General features: G+C 39.1%; 1 protein-coding gene across 3 annotated transcripts in view; it reads left to right on the top strand.

Moving 5' to 3' along the window:
* The window catches only part of FBXL17 (F-box and leucine rich repeat protein 17), a 199,798-nt gene that overhangs the window by 79,532 nt on the left and 98,382 nt on the right, over positions 1–21,884 (top strand). The window contains exon 7 of one of the 3 annotated variants that reach the window (XM_051643662.1): positions 16,781–16,858. The exons of the other annotated variants lie outside the window; for them this stretch is intronic. Within the exon in view, the coding sequence (XP_051499622.1) occupies positions 16,781–16,814 (34 nt within the window). The 3' untranslated portion in view covers positions 16,815–16,858. Of the gene's footprint in view, positions 1–16,780; positions 16,859–21,884 lie in introns of those variants that run through there. 3 annotated transcript variants of the gene reach the window in all.

Below are 21,884 nucleotides of genomic sequence, written 5' to 3'. Positions count from 1 at the left end.
GTGGTACTCAGTGACTAGGCACGAGGCAGTAGGTACACACTTAGACACTGGAGGCATCTCCTGAAAATCAGAAAACACTTTTTCAAGGTGAAGGTGAATGAACACTGGCACAGGTTGCTCAGAGAGGCTATGGAATCTCCATCCTTGGACATGAGGGCTCTAGGTTTGGACCAGGTGACCTCTAGAGGTCCCTGCCAACCTCAGCCATTCTGTGATTCTCATACTAACAATTTCTGTTAGAGATAGTTTATGTTTTGGTTGTTCTGTTAAGAAAACTGAAGGCAGACTAAGTGACCTTCACCATAGCAGCCATCCTCCCTGCTGGCTTCCAGTTTTTTGAGGTTTGTCACTATATGGTTGTACAAAACATTATCTCCCAACTCCGGAAAATGTATTGGCCAAGCAGGACCTAAAGAAGGTCCTCAAGGGATGTAAAACGTGACATTGTCATCATTGATGCTATTGCTTACAGTGAAGAGTGAGAAAAATTTGTTTCTACTCTGAGTCTTTCCCTGTCTCCTCCAGTACCAGTTACCTCCTCCTACTCTTTTTAATTTCTTGTCTTTCTTTTTCCTTCCCTTCAGATTTCATTTAATGAGAGTCTAATTTATCTACCCAATGGCAATGACAAAACTTGTGTCCTGGAAAAGATCTGCCAGGTTGCGGTCAATCCAGACTGTGTGCTGTAGTCTGCTACTATTGCAGCATGATTGAAAGCAGCTTTTCCAAAGACACAGACTTTTCTGTATGAGATGTCATCCTTCTTCCCTATACTTAAAGTAGAATATCTTACCCTCCAAATCGTATAACTCAATTGTTTACAATCTATGCATTTCTTTTCCTTTTCAGTTTTCAGTGGTTTCTTTTCTATAAATCTGTATGTAGAGGTGCTGATGTTTTTTTAAGTGATCCTTTTAATTTTTTTGCGTATATAGGCTGTATCAAGAGAATGTCATTCTCAGGTATTTGAGATAGGATAGATGTTTTGTTATACTTGTGTTTTAAAAACTGCAGACTAACTAGAAATATGAAGTCATTTGGTTAAAAATTAATATTATTAATATTGTATTACAGCTATGCTTTTTGAGTTTACTAAGACATGGCCAAATTCATAAAAAATAGTTTCTACAGATAGTGTGAATTGTTAGTAATTTAGACTCTTCTCCTATAAACACATCTGAATTCCATTTCTGGATTCTAACAGGGTTTCAAACTTTTAGCTAATATAACAGAAATATATTTGATCATTTAGACTTTAAAAGTGTTTTTCTAATCTGTATTGACAGTCAATACAGTCATTGCAATACTTTCAGAAATATTGGTTAAATACTGCACTGCTGAGTTGGGCTTAGAACGTTTGTGCTATCCTTTAATGTTTCAGCAGACAGAAAATAAAAAGTCCAAGCTTTCATCTGTTAGTTGTCTTCTGGTCTGGGAGACTGTGGTAGGAATTCAAAATGATAGCAGACTCCCTTGGGGCAATCAAACAAGAAGAAAAATGCACTTTATATAGTTGTATGCAGTGGTCTCCATCTGGACTGTTTTCCTGCGTGTTTCTGGTCTCTCTGTTGATGGCTGTAACAGTAACAAATATTGCCAATATTTGATGTAGCTTGGAGCTGACTGCAATGAACATTCCTCATTTGACACAATAGCATTAATAGCTCAGAAACACTGAACTACTTCAACACTCAAGTCATCACTGAACCTCAAAAATCCATTTTATTTTAGTACTCTCAAAACTTCCAGGGCAAGATAATGTTTTTTTAAAAATGCAGCATTCAGAATTCAAAATAATAGAATTGAAATACAATTAAAACTATATTTTCTAGAAATTTATCTAGTCATTATCTAGTAATCTATGTCAAAGACCAGCTGGAGTTGGAGTTCTCCCTGGGGATGGATGAGGAGCCAACAGAGAGCTTATGGATTAAGATTAAGGGGAAGAAAGGCCAAGGTGACATCACAGTGGGGGTTTGCTACAGGTCACCTGAGCAGGAGGATAATATAGACAAGGCACTATATAGACAGATAGGAGTAGCTTCACATTCACAAGCCATGGTGCTCATGGGAGACTTCAGCCACCCTGACATCTGTTGGAAGAACAACTCTGCTAAACGCAAACAATCCAGGAGGTTCCTAGAGTGAAGGATTATAACTTCCTTTTCCAAATAATCGGGGAGCCAACAAGGGAGGTGCTATGCTGGATCTTGTCCTCACCAAGGTCTGGCAGGGGTTTAGAGAATGGATTACCCTGCACCGTGAGAATAGAGCAGATTCGTGACCATCCAAAGAACCTGAAGGTGCTTAAATCTATGGGACCTGATGGGATTCACCCAGGGGTCCTGAGGGAGCTGGAGGATGAAATTGCTAAGCCTCTGTGCTTCGTATTTGAGAGGCCATGGTGGTCTGGTGAGGTTCCTGCTGATTGGAAAAAAGGGAACATAGACCCTATTTTTAAAAAGAGGGGAAAAGGAAGACTCGGGGAACTACAGGCTGGTCAGTCTCACCTCTGTACCTGGCAAGGTCGTGGAGCAGATCCTCCTGGAAGGTCTGCTAAGGCACATGGAAAATAAAGAGGTGATTGGTGACAGCCAACATGGCTTCACTAAAGGCAAGTCGTGCCTGACCAATCTGGTGGCCTTCTACAACAAGGTTACAGAGATGGTGGATGGTGGCAGAGCAACTGACGTCATCTACCTGGATTTGTGCAAGGCATTTGACTCTGTTCCACGTGACATCCTGATCTCCAAACTGACAAGGCATGGATTTGACAGATGGAGCACTTGGTGGATAAGGAATTGGCTGCATGGCTGCACCCAGAGAGTTGTGGTCACTGGCTAGAGAGCAGTCCTGAGGAGAAAGACTTGGGGTGGTAGTAGATGAGAAGCTTGACATGAGCTGCCAGTGTGTGCTGGAGCCCACAGAGCCAATTGTGTCCTGGGCTGCATCAAAAGAAGTGTGGCCAGCAGGGCCAGGGAGGTCTGGTCAGACCCCACCTGGAGCACTGTGTACAGTTCTGGTGCCCTCAGCACAAGAAAGATATGGACCTGTTGGAGAGGGTCCAGAGAAGGGCCACCAAGATGATCAAGGGGCCGGGGCAGCTCTGCTATGAAGACAGGCTGAGAGAGTTGGGGCTGTTCAGCCTGGAGAAGAGAAGGCTCCAGGGAGACCTTGTAGCGGCCTTCCAGCACCTGAAAGGGTTGCAGGAAAGCAGGGGAGGGGCTTTTCATCAGAGAAGATAGTGATTGGACAAGGGGTAATGGTTTTAAACTGAGAGATGGGAGATTCAGGTTAAATATTAGGAAGAAATTCTTCACTGTGAGGGTGGTGAGGAACTGGAATGGGTTGCCCAGGGAGGTTGTTGATTCCCCATCCCTGGAGGTTTTTAAGGCCAGGTTGGACGAGGTTTTGTGCAACGTGATCTAGTGGTAGGGTTCCCTGCTCATGGCAGAAGGGGTGGAACTTGATGATCTTTAGGGTCCCTACCAATCTTAATGATTGTATGATTGTATGAATTTCATACTTTTCCAAACCTTACTTGAAAACTAACGCTCTTGCTTTTAAATAGATTCACGTCTTGAAGTGCAAATCATCCCATTTTCAGTATCAGTTCATCATTTTTACAAATATGTTGTGATATTTTATGCAGCTCAATTAATTGCATTCTACATGAATTACATTTCAAAGAGTGAGTATAATATATAGATATTAATTTGACAACACATCAGAATAACCTCTTCTCCTTTCCAGTAATGCTAAACAATTGTCTTAAACATGTGCTCTAAGGAAAAATATAACAGTTTGTACTGCGAGGAGGTTCTTGCATCATTCTCTCCTAAAAAATGTGTATGGTTATTCTGGTTGCTGTATAACTAGTGTAGCAAAAAATACTTCTTCATTGTGCTTGTCCGACTCCATTTTCTGGGTAAAACATTGTCTTGCTTTGAAAAAAGAAATCTTATCACAGTAAAGATGTCTTGAGAATTTGATTAAATATTTAAAATACTGAGGTCAGGTTTAAAAATAACCCATTCAAAAGATTTTTCAATAGCAAGTACACTTTTATTTTTGCCTGTAGCGTCGTTTTGATTTATTGCCTTCTTAAACAATATATTTAGCTCAGTAGTCAGTACTGTGTTGAGTATTTGCTAGCTAAGTTTTGCAAAAATTTGTTCTAATTAGCCTTAATCTAAATGTTGATGTGATAATATACCTATAAATGTGAATACTTACGAAATTTATGAAATAAGTAAGGTGAAGCAATGCTATTATCTGATACTATTCTATTATTTTTGTCTCTGGGCAATTTTTGCTTTCTTAGCTTTTCAAGTCTTTCTTCATGTGTTCCCAGCAGCCTCATTTCCTTGTCCTTTAAAAAGAGTTCACTTATCAGTGATCATCCTCTCCAGTTTGATTGAACATTACCCTTTATTTGTCTTTTTAATTTTCTTTATTAGTATTATTTTGAGTCAAGCCTGTATCTCCTGTTTGTACAGTATTCAACACTATCTTCAGGCCAGTCTTCATGTGCAAGACAGTGCTCCAGCTGTATGCCCTAGCTTCTGATGAGAAGGCAGTCTGCTGTGCCGCTCAGTAAATTTGACCTTGCAGTCAGAAGCTGTGATCCAGACCCTGCTTGCTACATCTGGACAGTGGATGAAAAGAACTGGTCTTGCTTTATAGATCACTAGCGGGTTAGGTGATGATTTTCAAGTAACCGTTTCTCTAGACATGCCCACTGCGTACTTCTGCAGTCATAGGGCCTAAGACAAGGACTCAAAAAATGAGCTTACAACTGAAATTTGTCACTGGATCTTCAATTTAATTTTAGGAAATTATTTTATGACACTTCTCTGTCAGACTTAATTTTACATAGATACTTTGCTTGTTCTGAGTTAAGCAAAGTATTTCAGAGCAAAATAAAGCCCCTCCTGGCCTTATAAGCACATACCCTTCTTTGTATATGCCTATTGCCTCTTACGATTAGTCTTTTTCAGCAAATGTCTTGAAAATATTGACATTAAGTAAACACATCAAAGTAACTTTTGTTATGCCAAGTCATACAGTTTTATAAAGATTCATGTATATTGTTGAACTGCAGCTTAAAAGTGCTGCAGGAAAAGCAAGCAGTTAGATAATTTTTTTCAGGTACTTTGGATGAGCATCAGCTCTCATTTCACAGTATCTTAAAATCCACCATTGGTCCAGTTTAGATAGGTAACCCAGCTATATTCAAGTTTAAAAACACCATTTGAGTAACAATGCACTTGTAAATGTCTAGAGACAAGAGTTATACAACAATTCCGCCACTTTTGAAACAGAAATTCTTTCAACAAATGCATACAATGTTAATTCCTCTTATAAAATACTTTCTGAATATGAGACTTGCATGTGGTTTAAACCATTATTTTTACTCATAACAGATCATGCATTACAATTATTACCATAAAGGTTTAATCAGCTAATGTAATATTTTAGTAGTTCCTGAAATTTCAAGATCCTTTTTTGCACTGACATATGAAATACAGTATGCATATATGTATCTACACACACACACACATGCATCAGTACATACACACACACACCTATATCATCATGTCATGCAGAATTTCTTCAGGAACTTCAGAGTAAATTTCTGTACAAAATTTTCTATAAAGATTGTATGTTTAAACATTGGAAGTTTTACTGACAAGCTCATAGTAAGATCACTTTTAAAAACAGGATTTAAACCCTAATTACACATTCTACAAGAGATTCACTTTACTGTTTTTCCACATGTACAGTGCTAGTAGCTGTCCATGACTATCTCACGAAGTAAACTTTTCCTAAAATAGAGTACATTGTAATTTCCCATTAACAATAATGGGTATTTTGATTTGTGGCACAGCAGAAAGATCAGAATATTTTTGGTTTTTGTATCTCACCTTTGGCATCACAAAGTAAGTACCTGTAGAGGAGAAGAAAGGGTAGTGGAAAATGAGAAGGCGGTTCTAGTACTGAACTATCTGATGTAACATCCAAATGTTAGGAATCATTAAGTTCTTATTGACATGCACTGGTGGTTTAGCCTCTGTCTGCATACATAAAACTAGGTACTCATTTTACTAATTACAAAACAGAATCTCTAAGTAAGCCAAAGGATGAGTGGAGATGTGAATTTTCAGGAAAAAATCCTCTTTTATTATGGTGTTAGTGAAGGACACAAATGTTCTTTTAGGACACAGTAGTTGGGAGTCTGGATGATGTGTGTCTTCCTGTGTGGAAGGAACAGAATACCCAGCAGGATCAGAACCCTGGACTTCCACAAGGCAAACTTTGGCCTCCTTAATCAACTGTTAAGGGAAATCCCATGGGACAGGGTGCTAGAAGGTAAAGGGGCTCAAGATAGCTGGACAACATTCAAGGACCACTTCTTGCGAGCACAGGATCAGAGCATCCCAATGGTTAGGAAATCTAGTAAGGGAGCTAGGAGACCTGCATGGTTAAAAAAGGAACTACTGGGCAAACTCAAGTGGAAGAGGAAAATCTACAGATCATGGAAGGAGGGGCTGGTCACTTGGGAGGAATATAGGTCTGTTGTCAGAGGATGTAGGGAGGCAATTAGGAAAGCTAAGGCCTCCTTGGAACTTAACCTTGCAAGTCAGGTTAAGGATAATAGAAAGGGCTTTTTCAAATACATAGCTAACAAATCTAACACTAGAGGCAATATTGGCCCTCTGATGAATGAGGTGGGAGCCCTGGTGACAGAGGATATAAAGAAGGCAGAGGTGCTGAATGCCTTCTTTGCCTCTGTCTTTACTGCAGGATTTCCCCATGAGCCCCAGATTCATATAGCCCCAGAAGAAGTCAAGATAGAGGAGGAGTTTACCATGGTAGATGAGGATTGGGTTAGGGATCAGTTGAGTAATCTGGACATCCATAAATCGATGGGTCCAGATGGAATGCATCCAAGGGTGCTGAGGGAGCTGGCGGAGGTCATTGCTAGTCCACTCTCCATCATCTTTGGTAAGTCACGGGTAACAGGAGAGGTGCCTGAGGACTGGAGGATAGCAAATGTCACACCAGTCTACAAGAAGGGCAAGAAGGAGGACCCGGGTAACTATAGACCGGTCAGCCTCACCTCCATCCCTGGAAAGGTGATGGAACAACTTGTTCTTGTCACTATCTCCAGGCATATCAAGGATATGGGGGTCATAAGGAGCAGTCAGCATGGTTTTATCAAGGGTAAATCATGTTTGACTAACCTCATAGCCTTCTATGAGGAAATTACTAGGTGGATAGATGATGGTAGAGCGGTAGATGTGGTATACCTTGATTTCAGTAAAGCATTTGACACTGTCTCCCACAGCATCCTTGTACATAAGTTGATCAGGTATGGGTTTGGTGATCAGGTAGTGAGATGGATCAAGAACTGGTTGAAAGGAAGGAGTCAGAGAGTTTTAGTCAATGGGGCAGAATCTGGTTGGAGGTGTGTGACCAGTGGAGTCCCTCAGGGGTCGGTACTGGGACCGGTGTTGTTCAACATCTTCATCAACGACCTGGATGAGGGTACAGAATGTACCCTCAGCAAGTTTGCTGATGACGCCAAGCTGGGAGGAGTGGCTGACACACCAGAAGGCTGTGCTGCCATTCAGAGGGACTTAGACAGGCTGGAGAGTTGGGCGGGGAGAAACATGATGAAGTTCAACAAGGGCAAGTGTAGAGTTCTGCATTTGGGGAAGAAAAACACCATGCACCAGTACAGGTTGGGGGCTGACCTGCTGGAGAGCAGTGTAGGAGAAAGGAACCTGGGGGTCCTGGTGGACAGGAGGATGACCATGAGCCAGCAGTGTGTCCTTGTGGCCAAGAAGGCCAACGGCATCCTGGGGTGCATTAGAAAGGGTGTGGTTAGTAGGTCAAGAGAGGTTCTCCTACCTCTTTATTCTGCATTGGTGAGGCCGCATCTGGAGTATTGTGTCCAGTTCTGGGCCCCTCAGTTCAAGGACAGGGAACTGCTTGAGAGAGTCCAGCGCAGAGCTACAAAGATGATTAAGGGAGTAGAACATCTCCCTTATGAGGAGAGGCTGAGGGAGCTGGGTCTCTTTAGCTTGGAGAAAAGGAGACTGAGGGGTGACCTCATTAATGTTTACAAATACGTAAGGGGTGAGTGTCAGGGAGATAGAGTTAGGCTTTTCTCAGTGATGACCAGTGATAGGACAAGGGGTAATGGGTGGAAATTGGAGCATAGGAGGTTCAAGGTGAATATACGAAAAAATTTTTTTACTGTGAGAGTGACAGAGCACTGGAACAGGCTGCCCAGAGAGGTTGTGGAGTCTCCTTCACTGGAGACATTCAAAACCCACCTGGATGCGTTCTTGTGTGATGTGCTCTAGGTGACCCTGCTCTAGCAGGGGGGGTTGGACTAGATGATCTTTCGAGGTCCCTTCCAACCCCTAAGATTCTATGATTCTATGATTCTATGATTTCTTAACATATTTGTCAATTTTCATTGCAGTATGTGATTTAAGACGATGTTTTTCATTCCATCTTTCACTCCTGATTGTAATTGTAAAATGTTCTACTCTAACATCAGCATGAAGAGGTGATTGAGAATCCCATACTTTTGTTTTTTATTTAATATGTGTGGGAAACGATAGAGATGATGATTTGTCTAATTGCTCTACTGTAGTTGCAATTATAGAAAAAAGGCCAAGGTTAATTAAACTACAAAAGAAAACGTGTTTATAACCCTGCAGAACCATTATGGCAATTTTATACTGTTCTTCAGTGTATAACATGTTTGCTAGGACATATAAGTCTTATTTCCTGGAATTACAGTAGACTTGCTCTGTTACAGCCACTTGGTGCTGCTGAGTATAGGTAACCTCAATTATTGTCGGTTAAACGTACATTCTTTGATTGTTACATGTTTCTCAGGATTTGTGTACACAATAGGTGACAGGACAAAATCTGTATCTTAGAGCTGCTGTAGTTGTGTTGACATCAATGTCAGCAAATGGTTAGGAGATACTTGTTAAAATTGCAAATGTGTTTTAGGTACCTTCCTTGCCCTTTGGGAAAGTTAAGCAGATCCTGTGGGTACTATTTTAGGGAATACTTGATTTGTAAGGCCTTCGTGTACTATGGTTTCTCTAAAGTGACAGGAGTCAAAGTAAATCAGCTATGTGGATACAAATACTAAGTCAAAGTCCAGGCTTTATGATTAGCTAGTGGTTGTTTTGTCTTTCTGTTCTGTAGTCTTCTAGTATGATTAATAAAGTGACCTGCAAGGTAGTGGGTTTGCTCTTTACGTGAGAGCAACTGGAATGTACTGAGTTCTCTTCAGGGGTGGATGAAGGGTAAGTTGAGAGTTTGTGGGTAAAAATTAAGGGGCAGGGCAGCATGGGTAATACTGTTGTAGGTATCTATTACAGGTGACCTCATCAGGACGAGGTAGTTCATGAGGCCTTCTACAGGCAGTTGAAAGCAGCCTTGCAATTACAGGCTCTGGTTCTCATGGGGGATTTTAACCACCCAGATACTTGCTGGAAGGCCTATTCAGCTCGCCGTTCACAGTCCAGGAGGTTCCTCAGTGCGCTGATGATACCTTCTTAATGCAAATGGTGGATGAGCCAACTAAGAGAGGAGTGCTGCTGGATCTTATACTCACAAGGAGGGTCTGGTTGAAGCAGTGAAGGTTGAGGGCAGCCTTGGCTGCAGCGACCACGAGATTCTGGAGTTCAGGCTCTTGTGTGGTAGGAAGAGAATACCAAGCAGGATCATGACCCTGGGCTTCAACAGGGCCAACTTTGGCCTTTTCAAGTAATTGCTAGGGGGAATCACATGGGACAGGGTACTAGAAGGTAGAGGGGCCCAAAATAGTAGGTTAACATTCAATGACCATTTCTTACAAGCTCAAGATCAGAGCATCCCCAATGGGTAGGAAATCAAGAAAAGGAGCCAGGAGACTTGTTTGGTTAAAGAGGCAACTGCTGGACAAACTCAGGTGGAAGAAGAGGGCTTACAGTAGACCATGGAAGGCGGGGCTTGGGAGGAATATAGGACTGTTGTCAGAGGATGTAGTGAGGCAACTAGGAAAGCTAAGGCCTGCTTGGAATTCAACCTTGGAAGAGAGGCTAAGTACTAGAGAAAGGGCTTCTTCACCAGGGTGCCCTGGAGACAGAAGATACAAAGAAGGTGGAGTTACTGAATGCCTTCTTTGTCTTTGTCTTTGCCTTGGTTGATGAGAAGCATCTGGACACCCATAAAACCATGGGTCCTCATGGAATGCACTTGTGAGTGCTGAGGGAGCTGGCAGAAGTAATTGCTAGGCCACTCTCCAGTATCTTTGTTAAGTCATGGGGAACACAAGAAGTGCCTGAGGACTGGAGGAAAGCAAATGTCACTCCAGTCTTCGAAAAGGGGAAGAAGGAGGACCTGGGTAATTATAGACTGGTCAGCCTCACCTCCACGTGGAATGGTGATGGAAGAACTTGTTGTCTCTAGGCATGTCATGGATAAGAAGTCATTAGGAGCAGTCAACATGGTTTTACAAAGGGGAAGTCACATTTAAACAACCTGGTAGCCTTTTATGAGGATGTAATGAGGTGGGTTGAGGATGGAAGTGCAGTGGATGTGGTTTATCTTGATTTCAGTAAAGCATTTGACACCATCTCCCACCGCATCCTCACAGCTCAACTGAGGAAGTGTGGTCTAGGTGATCAGATAGTGAGGTAGATTGTGAACTGGTTGAAGAAAAGAAGTGAGAGAGATGTGGTCAATGGGACAGAATCTAGTTGGAGATTTGTGACTAGTGGAATCCTTCAGGGGTCGGTGCTGGGACCAAAACTATTCAATATTTTCATCAAGGACCTGGATGAGCAAGTTAGCTGATGACACTAAACTGGGAGGAGTGGCTGTAATGTCTAGTAATGCAGTACTCTTTAAGTGAGGATATATGAAAAAGAACAACCAAGCAGCTCTTATTTAAGAATACAATACTAAATATATAATTAGTAAATTTAGTACAAAATTAAACAGTAGAAGTTACTGTTTCATCAAATCCATCTGAATGAGAGAACAGCATTCAGTAATGCAGGGTAAATCCTAATTCATAATCCTACCTTAGTTAACAAGGTGACATTGATATGGAAACTCATATGATGAAAATATAAGCTTATATTGCATTGTTAGAACATCTGTTTTTCTCCTGCTTACATAGACTTTGAGACCTCCTGAACCTTTATATTGAATTTACATAATCTGAAATGGTTCTAGAGTTACAGCAAATATACCTAGATTATAATTTATTCAAAACTTCAAACTGGTAATAAGGCTTGACAAAAAGTATTTAGAATGCATAGAAATGTTAAATATTGAAATACTTAAGATAATTTTGATAGTATGAAAAAAACCCACGGCAGTATCTTAACCATAATACTGGTTTTTCTACTTTTTTTTTCCCTTACCTATTCATTTTCTTTCACTCTTGATCCTCTCCAGGATGCACACACAAAACAGAGGCCAGTTGGCAGCATAATTCAATATTCTCACAGCTATATTAAGCGTGGTATGTTTCTGCAGATTGTCCTGAAAATGTGTTGTGTACTAATAAATTGTTCAGACCCTTTTTGACCCAAAAAAGATTCAAGGGGTGTCAGTGTATGGTAATATCTTCTCAACAAATGCTGTTCTTTTTCAAATAATGAGTGAGGAATTAATTAAAGAACTTTTTCTGAAATGGAAGAACACTAAAAGGTCCATAAAATTTGAAATAATTCTCACGGTCCCACAGGGTGGTAGTTTCCATCTACTACTAAGTGCTCTATCAATACCAGCATCTCTGGCCAGGGATCCCAACTCTCATCCACATTGTAGGTTTCAGCACCACTATCAAAGCATCAGAGCAACCAAGGAAGAATTCCCTCACCATCAGTGCAGGAGAAGTCCTTTCTCATGAGGTGCAGTTCCTTCATAGAGAAAGGCTGGACAAGATCATCATCATCATCTGATTGAGGAGGGCCTGCTGTTCTGTCTGTTTAAGAGTGGTCTGATTTTTATCTGTTTGAGAGGTACCTGCTCTATCAACTGATTTAGAATCCTCTACTTCCCCAGTTTCAGTCTCCATTGTTGCCTAAAGGAACTCTGGATGTCTCAGATGGGAGGGGGTAAAAAGGGGGGAGCGTTTTGACTTTGCTTTGCTCCTGGTCACAGGATGAACTAGGTTGATTTGAAAGGGAGTGGACTTTATCTTTGTAGAAGCGGTTGTTTTTGTAACAGTACGAGTGGTGGTATCAGCAGCAGTGGTGGTGGCAGCATCACAGGTGGCAGCAGCAGCAGTGGCAGCAGCAGCAGTGGCAGCAGCAGTGCCTGTGGGAGACTGGCAGTGAGTGGAACAACACCTCAGCCTATGTATCCACAATAAATTATAAACATTCAGCAGAAGCATTCCTACTGCAACAATGCTATTCAAATCAAGAGCTGGGAGATTCAGCTTGAAAGAAAATGGAGAGGTAAAATTGAACCTGCTACTGGCATTACCAACATGGACCATTCCGTTCACTTTTAGATTTTTGTACTGTAACTGTATCCATACAGTGCCCCCATAAAGATCAGTATCATAATCCCTAGGATCACTAGGCTGGTAATTATATGGTTGATTATGGCTACAGTTCTGTCAATAAACCATAAAACGATCACAAGAGCAGCTACACAGAGCAGTGTGCCCTTGGCTGTATACAACATGTACAATTGCATGTTGGGCAGAAGATCTCATAGATTCATTGTAGAAAGTGTCTGTTCAGTTTTCAAACCATCAGGAAATTCAGCAGAACTGTTGCCCATTGCTATCTGAGGGATTCCTCCCATCAGAGATGGAATTTTGAACACTCCCATTTAATGAAAATAATCTGGGCTTAAATTTGAGCCCCACGTTGAGCGCCAATAAATTGCTGTCACCATTTGACTCAGCTTCGACAACAACGCTCTCGATCCCCTCCCCCTCCCACCCAGCTAGGGAAGGAGAGAGAGAAAAACAGAGAGACTTGGCTGGATTGAAAACTAAACTACACAGCTTTAATTAAACACTAGTGATATAAGAAAATATGTACAATTATATACAAGTATGTTCAGGTATGTGCAAAAGCCTCTCACCTCTCCCCACCACCAGCAACTCCCACAGCATTTCCTGAGCTGCGAACAGTCCTGGGAAATCCCGGAGCTGCTGCCGGAGAAAGCAGAGAGTGATGAGGGTCAGGAGAGCTTGAGCCTGGGGGTCAATGGTGATGGATTGATGGAGTCCTCCCCGGACACTGACCATGGAGAGAAGAGAAGGGAAGAAGAAGCGTGAAGGAAGTTGTCTTCTGTGATCTCTGACCTTTCTCTGAGCTTACATAGATGTATGGAATGGAATATCACTGGCCAGTTTTGCTGTCTGCCTAATTCAGCCTCCTATGGGGGGGTCATAAATCTCCCCATAGTGTCTGAGCTGGCAGAGTAAAGATGTGACCTTGAAGACCCAGCAGTTAGAAAAACATTCCATTCTTATCAGCCTTAGAACACACTGGTGATAGTTAAAAGAAAGCTTACTGAAGGAAAAAAAAAAAACCAGTAATAGGAAAATTGGCTTCATCCTGGCTCAAACCAGGACAACCAGCTTTCCTGGGCTTCTTTCCCATCCAGTCTTTGTCCCATTGTACCCTACCAAGCAGATCCTTGAAGACATCAAAGTTTGCCTTTTTAAAATCAACTTTTTACTTTTTTCATTGCCCTAAGGATCTTCAATTCTTTGTTGTCATGGTCACTGCAGCCTAGTCTCCCATTGAGTTTCACGTCACTCACCAGCCTTTCTCTGTTGGTGAGAACAAGGTCCAGCAAAGCTCCTTTTCTGGTTGTTCCTCTACCATTTGGAGGAGGAAGTTGTCATCAATGTGCATGAAGAACTTTGTGGAGTGCTGGTGCTTTGCTGTGTTGTCCCTCCAGCAGATGTTGGGGTGATTAAAGTCTCCCATGAGGACCATGGCTTGCAATTGTGAAGCAACTTCTATCTGTCTAAAGGTGGCCTGATCCACTTGGTCATCCTGATAGGGTCTCCTGTAGCAAATCCCACTATGATATCTCCTGCCCCTGACTTCCCTTTAATCCTGACCCAGAGGGTTTCTGTCAGCTCCTCATCCATCCTCAGGCGGAGCTCTGTGGACTCCAGCTGGTCACTGATGTACAGGGCAACACCCCCTCCTCTTTTGCCATCCCTGTCCTTCCCAAACAGTTTATACCCAGCCATCCCCATCCTCTAGTCATAGGAGCCATCCCACCACATCTTTGTGATCCAAATAACGTCATAGCCCTGCAGGTATGCCAGTGTGTGCAGCTCCTCTTGTTTATGGCTGTGCAGCTGCTGTGTGTTGAGAAGCATTTGCCCATATGTCACTTTACTGACTGCACGTCCTGCCAGGCCCTCCTGAACAACCTTACCTTGATATATTTGCTTAGAGCAGGCTTTGGACTTTTTTCAGCATCTCACCACTTGTGTTTTGAACCTACTTTTTTGCCATATAGTGCATTTTTGATCACTTCCTTTTCAGGGCTCATGGGGAAATCCTCTTGAAAGGTCAAAATAATGTTAGATGGACCATGATAATTTCTCCTTTCATACTCTGCATACCTCAGAATAGCATCTTTTTTTAGTTGTGTTTATGTGTTTGTTTTGATTTATTTTTTAAAAACACATTTGTTGAAATAGGGAGACGTAATAGAGCTGGTATAATTATGACCTAGGCATCAGGATTGCAGATACTGTGGGTCTGAAATGGGAGTGGAGTGAATGTCTCATTGAACTAGAGTCTCCTTCTTGTTTCCCAAATGAAAGAATAAACTGATAGTATGTGGGGCTAGATACTATGTCTAGATATTCATATTTGTATTAATTTATGTTGTAAGTGAAGTTGCAGACATTTCAGGAAACTCTGAATATAGTATCAGAGTTGAGTGCTATTATAGGCTTTACTGTTACTGTCTTTTTTAAGTTAACTAATTTAAACTCTCAATTACTCCATTTCTTCCTTTATAAAATAAGAAGAGGAAATTATCTTTGTAAGGACTACTAGTTAATAGATCACAAATAGTTATTGTTTCATCTATAAAGCACAGCTGAAGTAGGGAGATAAATAATTCATTATATAAATTGGGAATTTAATGTAAGAAAAGCAGAAGTGGCTGTATTTCAATATCTAATACTTTGAGTATCTGTCTTAAGAGTCTGATAACAGACATTGGATTTCTAGCATTTGTAGCTCTGCAGACTTCATATATTGGAAAAAAACCTCAGTGAAGTAGCTTGTAATAGAATTTATTTATAAAGACAGCATTTTCTAGATTATTAATATACTGTATACATTTTTTATGTGTTTTCCTTCCCCCCAAAAAATAACAAAAATTGATTTAATACTTGCAGAAGGAGATCAGAATGCATCACTTGCTGCTGTAGTACTGGATTTCCCTAGTACTTAACACAAGTTGATATTTTGTAGCTATAGTATTCCCTTGTAAGGGACATAATACTTGGTTGCTTTTTCTTCATACTGGGTGGTCTTGTCCTATATACTTCTTTCTCAAGCAACAGTATCAGGACTATGAAATATTTAATCATAAATTTGAAGACTAGTCTAGCTCACATTTATAAATAAAAAATGTACATCCTTCAGAAAGAAGTTAATATTATCTTTTTCTACCTTAGAATCTTACTCTTTATTTTTTCCATGCATTTTGCTTTCTTAATTTGAACCTAGGCTGTTGTCATATATTGAAAGAGACTGGTAAGAGATCAACAATCATTTATTATTTGTAGTGATATCTTCCATGTGTATATAAAATTGTAGCTGCTACTGTCTGTGGATGATAGAAGGAGGGAATTAGTAATAAAATTTGAGATAGACTGCTAATGCCAGGCCATCTAGATTATTTTAATGAACTAAACCCATGCTGAGAAACATGCATTTCAGTAAAGCCATATACAAAATTGTATTTAGAAACAAAAAAATGCAGAATATACCTACACAATGGGAAAAGAGCTTGTGGAAGTATTTTATAAATTAAAAAAACCTGTACCGAGTCTTCTCTGTTTTTTGTCAGTAAATCCAGAATAGTTTCTCCGTGTTTTCTGGCTCTTTTTTTGATGTAGCATAGTGCCCTAGAATGGAGATCTTCAGCTTCCCGAGGACTCTGATATGCCTGTAAAAATTGGGCAAGAATACATATAAATTACTTTGTTTCACTTTGTATGCTATCTTTTTGTCTTACTTTTTCCGTGTAACTGAAATCATGTCCATAGTGGGTATTACATAACCTAGAGTAATCTTTGAAGAAAATCTCATATAAAATGTATGTGCTATACAGTGATTAGCCTCATAAATTCTGGTTCACAGTACCTCTGTGTAATTATTGTTAAAGCCTCAGGGTATTAGCAGAACATTAAGCAGGCCATGTCTTTTTCGTTACATAGTGCATAAAGCTTCTGTAATGTCTCAAGAAAAAAAGATATTTAGATATAATTAACCTAAAGAGTTTTTTAAGATATTACAAGTTGAGCCAGGCAAAATGCCATAAGCTCTTCCTATTTTATTAAAAAGACATTTTTAATCATTTGTACTGTCCCATGACTGCAAAAACTTAAATGTGAGATTCTTCTTTTTTACTGGGTATAAAAATTGTTTTCTTTCCTGTTTTATGCAAGCCATATCTTCTGCAATCTTTTAGTTGGAGCTGTGTGTTTAACTTACTCAGATTAAGTTTTTTGTTATAGGAGAAGAAAGAAATTCAAGAAAGAAATTAAGTAACTGAAGTAATTTGTAAGAGCATATTTGAAGAGAAGATATTCAACCTCAAACTGACAAGGTTTAAGTGCTTATAGTAGGGTTTATGCATGTATATAATTTCCTAAATTGAAAACCAAAGCAAACCAAAAACGTTCTGCTTATTAGAATACTTGGAAGGCATCAGCAAAATATTAGAGCTTATGAGAAACTAAATTAAATTAAACATATTTCTAGAAGAAACACTGAACTTTGCAACTCTAGGTATTTTCTGTGGTTCGGTAGATAAGATGGATGTAGTATCATCAATTTTTGTTTTTACAGGAAGTGACTGATAATAACAGACCAGTACACTTTTTTAATATTTTGTGAAAAACTGAAATTTATTAATTTAATTTTATTAGAACTCAGTTTTTAAGAAAATGAGGTATTATGAAGAATATTGATGAAATTATGCTCGCAGATGGAATTTACACAGATTTTATTAAAACTTTTAATGTTTTATTTATTGCTTATTTATTTATTGTTTATTTAATGTTATATTTATTTTTTCTGTTTAGGGGTACTAATGTGATTAATACAGGTTAAAAAACACTTTTGCACTTTTTCCTCATACTGCCCTCATTCTGTGATAAAAAGATTCCTGGAAAAAGGTGTCAGGATAATTTATGTATGCTGCACCCATATTAAAATAATTAATACTGTCTTTGGAACTGTAAAATAGCATTTAGCATTGATCTTACAAGTGTGATGTCTTCTTCTTCACTTACTTTTTTGTTGTATTTAATTTATGTCCCCTTTATATGAATTTGTTTAAGGCTACAGTTGCCAAAGTTGGATTTTGGTCTTCCAGTAAATTTGATTTAATCCCTCATAATGCAACAGTGTTTTCTTCTTTCTTTCCTTTCTCTAAATTTGGTTCATGAAGTTGGCCTTCAAAGTTCTGTGCTGTTGTGTCAACTTTCAGAACTTTCTGGTGTTTGTATATTTCACAACTAGTTATTGAGCTGAAGAGCTTTTCTTGTGTAGCAATTTAAATAAACTTACCTAGAGTGATTAGCATTCACATACTGAAATCAGATTTGTGTTTTAATACTTTTTAACACTGGGCACCCCTTTCTAACACTGGGCACCCCTGAGAAGACCTTGGCTCCTTTTTCTTTGCAGCCTCCCTCTGGGTGTTTATATACACTGGTAAGATCTGCCCTGAGCCTTCTGTTCTCCAGGCTGAACAGGCACAGCTCTCTCAGTCTTTCCTTTTATGGGAGATACTCTGGTCCATTCATCATCTTCATGACCCTTCACAGGACTGTGTTCAGTGTGTACGTCTCTCTGTTGTGCTGGGGAGCCTGGAACTAGGTGTAATTCTCCAAATGTTGCCTCACCAGTGTTCAGTAGAGAGATGGGATGACTTCCTTTGGCTTGCTGGCAACACTCCTTCTAATACAGCCCAGGATCCTGTTAGCTTTCTTTGCTGCAAGAGGACATTGCTGACTCATGTTCAACTCAGTGTCCACCAAATCCCTCAGGTCATTTTCTGCCAAGCTGCTTTCCAGATGGGCAGCTCTAAGCTTTTACTGATGCCTGGGGTTGTTTCTCCTAAGGTACAGGACTTGGCACCTCCCTTTGTTGAAGTTCATGACATTCCCATCGCCCCTTTTTTCCAGGCTGTCCAGCTCCCTTTGGATGGCAGCATGACACTCCGGCATATCAGCCCTTCTTCCCAGTTTTGTGTCATAAGCAAACTTGCTGAGGGTGCACTCTGCCCCATCATCAAGATCATTAATGAAGATCTTCAGTAGTACTGACTGCTGAGATCAGTACAGCACTACAGCCAAAAACAGAATTACTACTCTTCCATATTCATATTAGAGGATAAATTTGTAGACTTGTAGTAATTTAAAATTACTTTAAGAGTGACCAAATTTGTGAAATCTGCTAAGAAAAATAATTATTGAAATCTATTATGCCATTATTTGTAATCAGATTAGACTTTTATCCTTCTGTAGATTATGAGAAAAATTTAGAAGGTGGAATTTTCTGGTTTAGTAATGCCTTTTTTGTATGAACAAACAGTACTGTCTCTGCCATTTAGGAGCTCAAAATCGCAAATTTTCAGCATTGTTAAATGTGGTATCTTGACTTCAAACTCTGAGTTCAATAAGACATCATTAGACCTGTGTACCTCTGCACTCCCAGTAGGAGAAAAGGAAGTTTTGTGTTCCAAGCACAAATGACACTAATGTAGTTCCTTGTACTCCTCACAGCCTATGTGAGCTGTGCCTGTATAAGCAGTGTTCAGCAGCTTATCAGTAATACATTTTTGGTGTATCGACTCGAAGTCATGTCACATCGACAGAAATGGCCAATGTATGTCTCCCAGCTGTGTGCCACCAACTGGTCACTGGACTCCTCTACATCTGCCACTGACTGGCAGATGATTCTCATTCATCACCATGAACAGAACCTCATTTGGTATCTTGGAACAGAACCACCTTTTGCAACTAGGAACAGAACCTCATGGAGCAGGCAGCTGTGCTTACAGAGCTCTTGATTTTTGCAAGGCTCAGATCCAAGCCTCCCAGTTTGTACAGACTTAAAAATTGTATTCTGGCTTCTTGTTAGTGTTGCAGATTGTATCCCTTTCTAAATCTCTATCCTACAGAGCAAGTGACTATATAAGAACAGGTCTCAAGTGTTTCTATCTTACTTAAGTGTATATTAAGAACAGTGGGGGTTTGAATAGCTATTATTATTATTATTATTATTATTATTATTATTATTATTATTATTATTATTATTATTATTATTATTATTATTATTATCTGTAAAGGTATTGTCTTGCTCAGTTTGCTCCAATTTAGTGAGGTGTGTATATTTGTCCTTTAATAACAATAAATTGCAGTTATGAAAAATTACTATTTCTGTTTAATACTGAATTTATAATAATTTTAAAAGCAAAGAACTTACTTGGAATTTAATGCAATGGACTGCCTCCCTAAGAAGTGAAAAGCACATTGAAAGTAAGCAAATTTTAATAGTTGCAGTACCACCAAATATTTGAAGGGCACAATAAATCAATTAGCAGGTAAGGTAGGTTAAATAAATAAATTTGTAATTGCATCATGAAGTGCCAGCTCTTCTGTTAGATTTATTGTTGAGTATTTGCTACAGTAGGAACAATGAGGAAATCAATTAACTGGTCTTTTCACTTGGCATTTATGGGAATCGTATTTGCTATTCAATGCAGATTCTTCAGGAAAAAAAACTATTTAAGAGAGACTCTGACTGAAACATTAACCAATAGTCATGGATGATTAAAGATTCTCTATCATAACAGTAACAACTCAGATATTTGTGTAATGTTTTGGCTGAAATGTAGTCATCTGGTTTTGAGTCCTTGGAATAAAGTCTGGTTTTTTAAGATATTTTCAGTCTTCGTATAATCTGAATGCTTTTAAAATTAACTGAGTGTATCTTGGCTGAAGCTGTTTTTTTGGAAAGTATATAGTCTATTAAAAAATATTGAGTCCAGGCTGAATTGAAGCTTCTATTTCTGCAGCTTTCAAATATCTGCAGGTAATATTTCTCCTTTCTAGAAATGTTTTTTTGTCTTAAAAAAAAATATAAAAGAGACATAGGAAAAATGTTTAGGTTAAGAGTAAATCTAGCACATTAATATAGCTTGAAATGAACCTCTAAATACTTCTTAGTCAAATCTGTGAACAAATGAGAAGTTTGGGCTTTTTTATGTTCAAAAAATAGATGTATTTTAATACTGTAGATAATTACAGCATTTTGGGAAAGGCATATTGAATAATAAGATGATTTGACACAACTATAATTTGTTGTAGAAGGCATTATAATGATATTACATTAGCTCAAATATTAATTTTTATTTTCATTGATGTGTGTTAATTGCTTAAGACAAGTAATTGAAATAATTCTAAAAATTACTTAAGATTAAATCAATAATGAAGGACATCACAACTTCTCTTGTTCACTTCGGACAGTTGAAAACTAAACTATTCTCTAATTAGGTTTTAGTCCCTTAACCCTTTTTGGCCTGTTTCTGTCTGTTCTGAAAATTGGTGTCTGCAGATAGTAGTTTATAAGTATACATTCACTGATAGTGCAAAACAGGTCATTCTGGAACAGTGACAGATGTTATTGAATGTCAAGTAGTTGTTTTTTTCTACTCACATGGGTCGTTTGAAAATGAATAGCTCTCAGATTAACACTTGTTCAAGGTTTCTTTGTGTGAGAGCTAGAAAACTAATCCTAGTATTAATTGTCACCTGACTGTATATGCCCTGTGAGAAAATACTCTGTTGTAACCAAAATATTTTACTTGAATAATTGTAGAGGGATTAAAATATCATTCAGAGTTTAGAGGTTTCCCCAGAGGTTCGCCTCTTCTGCCTGTATTATTTGTACATATGAATTGGAAAGTGGGATGAGAGGATGGTAGACTACATGAATGGGTCTCTTCATTTCAGTCATGCTGTGCTCATCATGAGTACCTTAACTCAGCATTTCTCATGAAGCTAGAGACCTAAAACACTATGTGATATGCTCTTTGTCCACCAATAAACTGTTAAAGGCCACCTCATGTTTTCTTAATTGAACATCAGGATATACTAGCTTACACTTTAAATGTCTAAGTAGCAGTAGGGTTACCTCTGTCTAAAATATTAACCAGATAAGTAACTTGTAATGTTATACTAGAGCACAATGGACTGTTTCCTTTGATGAAATACAAAATGAAAAGTGACTTAAGAATGATCTCTTGTTTGGCACTGTATGTTGAGTTATCTTTTTTTTTTTTTTTTTTTTTTTCCCCCCTAAACTGCTGTTGTCAAGAGGCTTTCTATTTAGTTCAGCTGACAAATAAACATAGTTAGAAATATTCCTATTTTTGTACCTAAGATGGCATATTTTTTTTACTTATAAAAACAGGCAGCTGAAGCATCTGCTTTCAGTGTACTTATAAGGAATTGCATTGATGTTTTTGTTATAGAAAGAACAAAGAATACATATTTTTCAGATCTGAGATAATTGAACTGATGTTAAGAGGCTATGATTTTTAAAAAG

The sequence above is a fragment of the Apus apus genome, chromosome Z, assembly GCF_020740795.1.
Source record: "Apus apus isolate bApuApu2 chromosome Z, bApuApu2.pri.cur, whole genome shotgun sequence".
Classification (NCBI taxonomy): Eukaryota; Metazoa; Chordata; class Aves; order Apodiformes; family Apodidae; genus Apus; species Apus apus.
The sequence above is the reverse complement of the archived record's forward strand: the minus strand, read 5'-3'. Positions and strand labels throughout refer to the sequence as shown.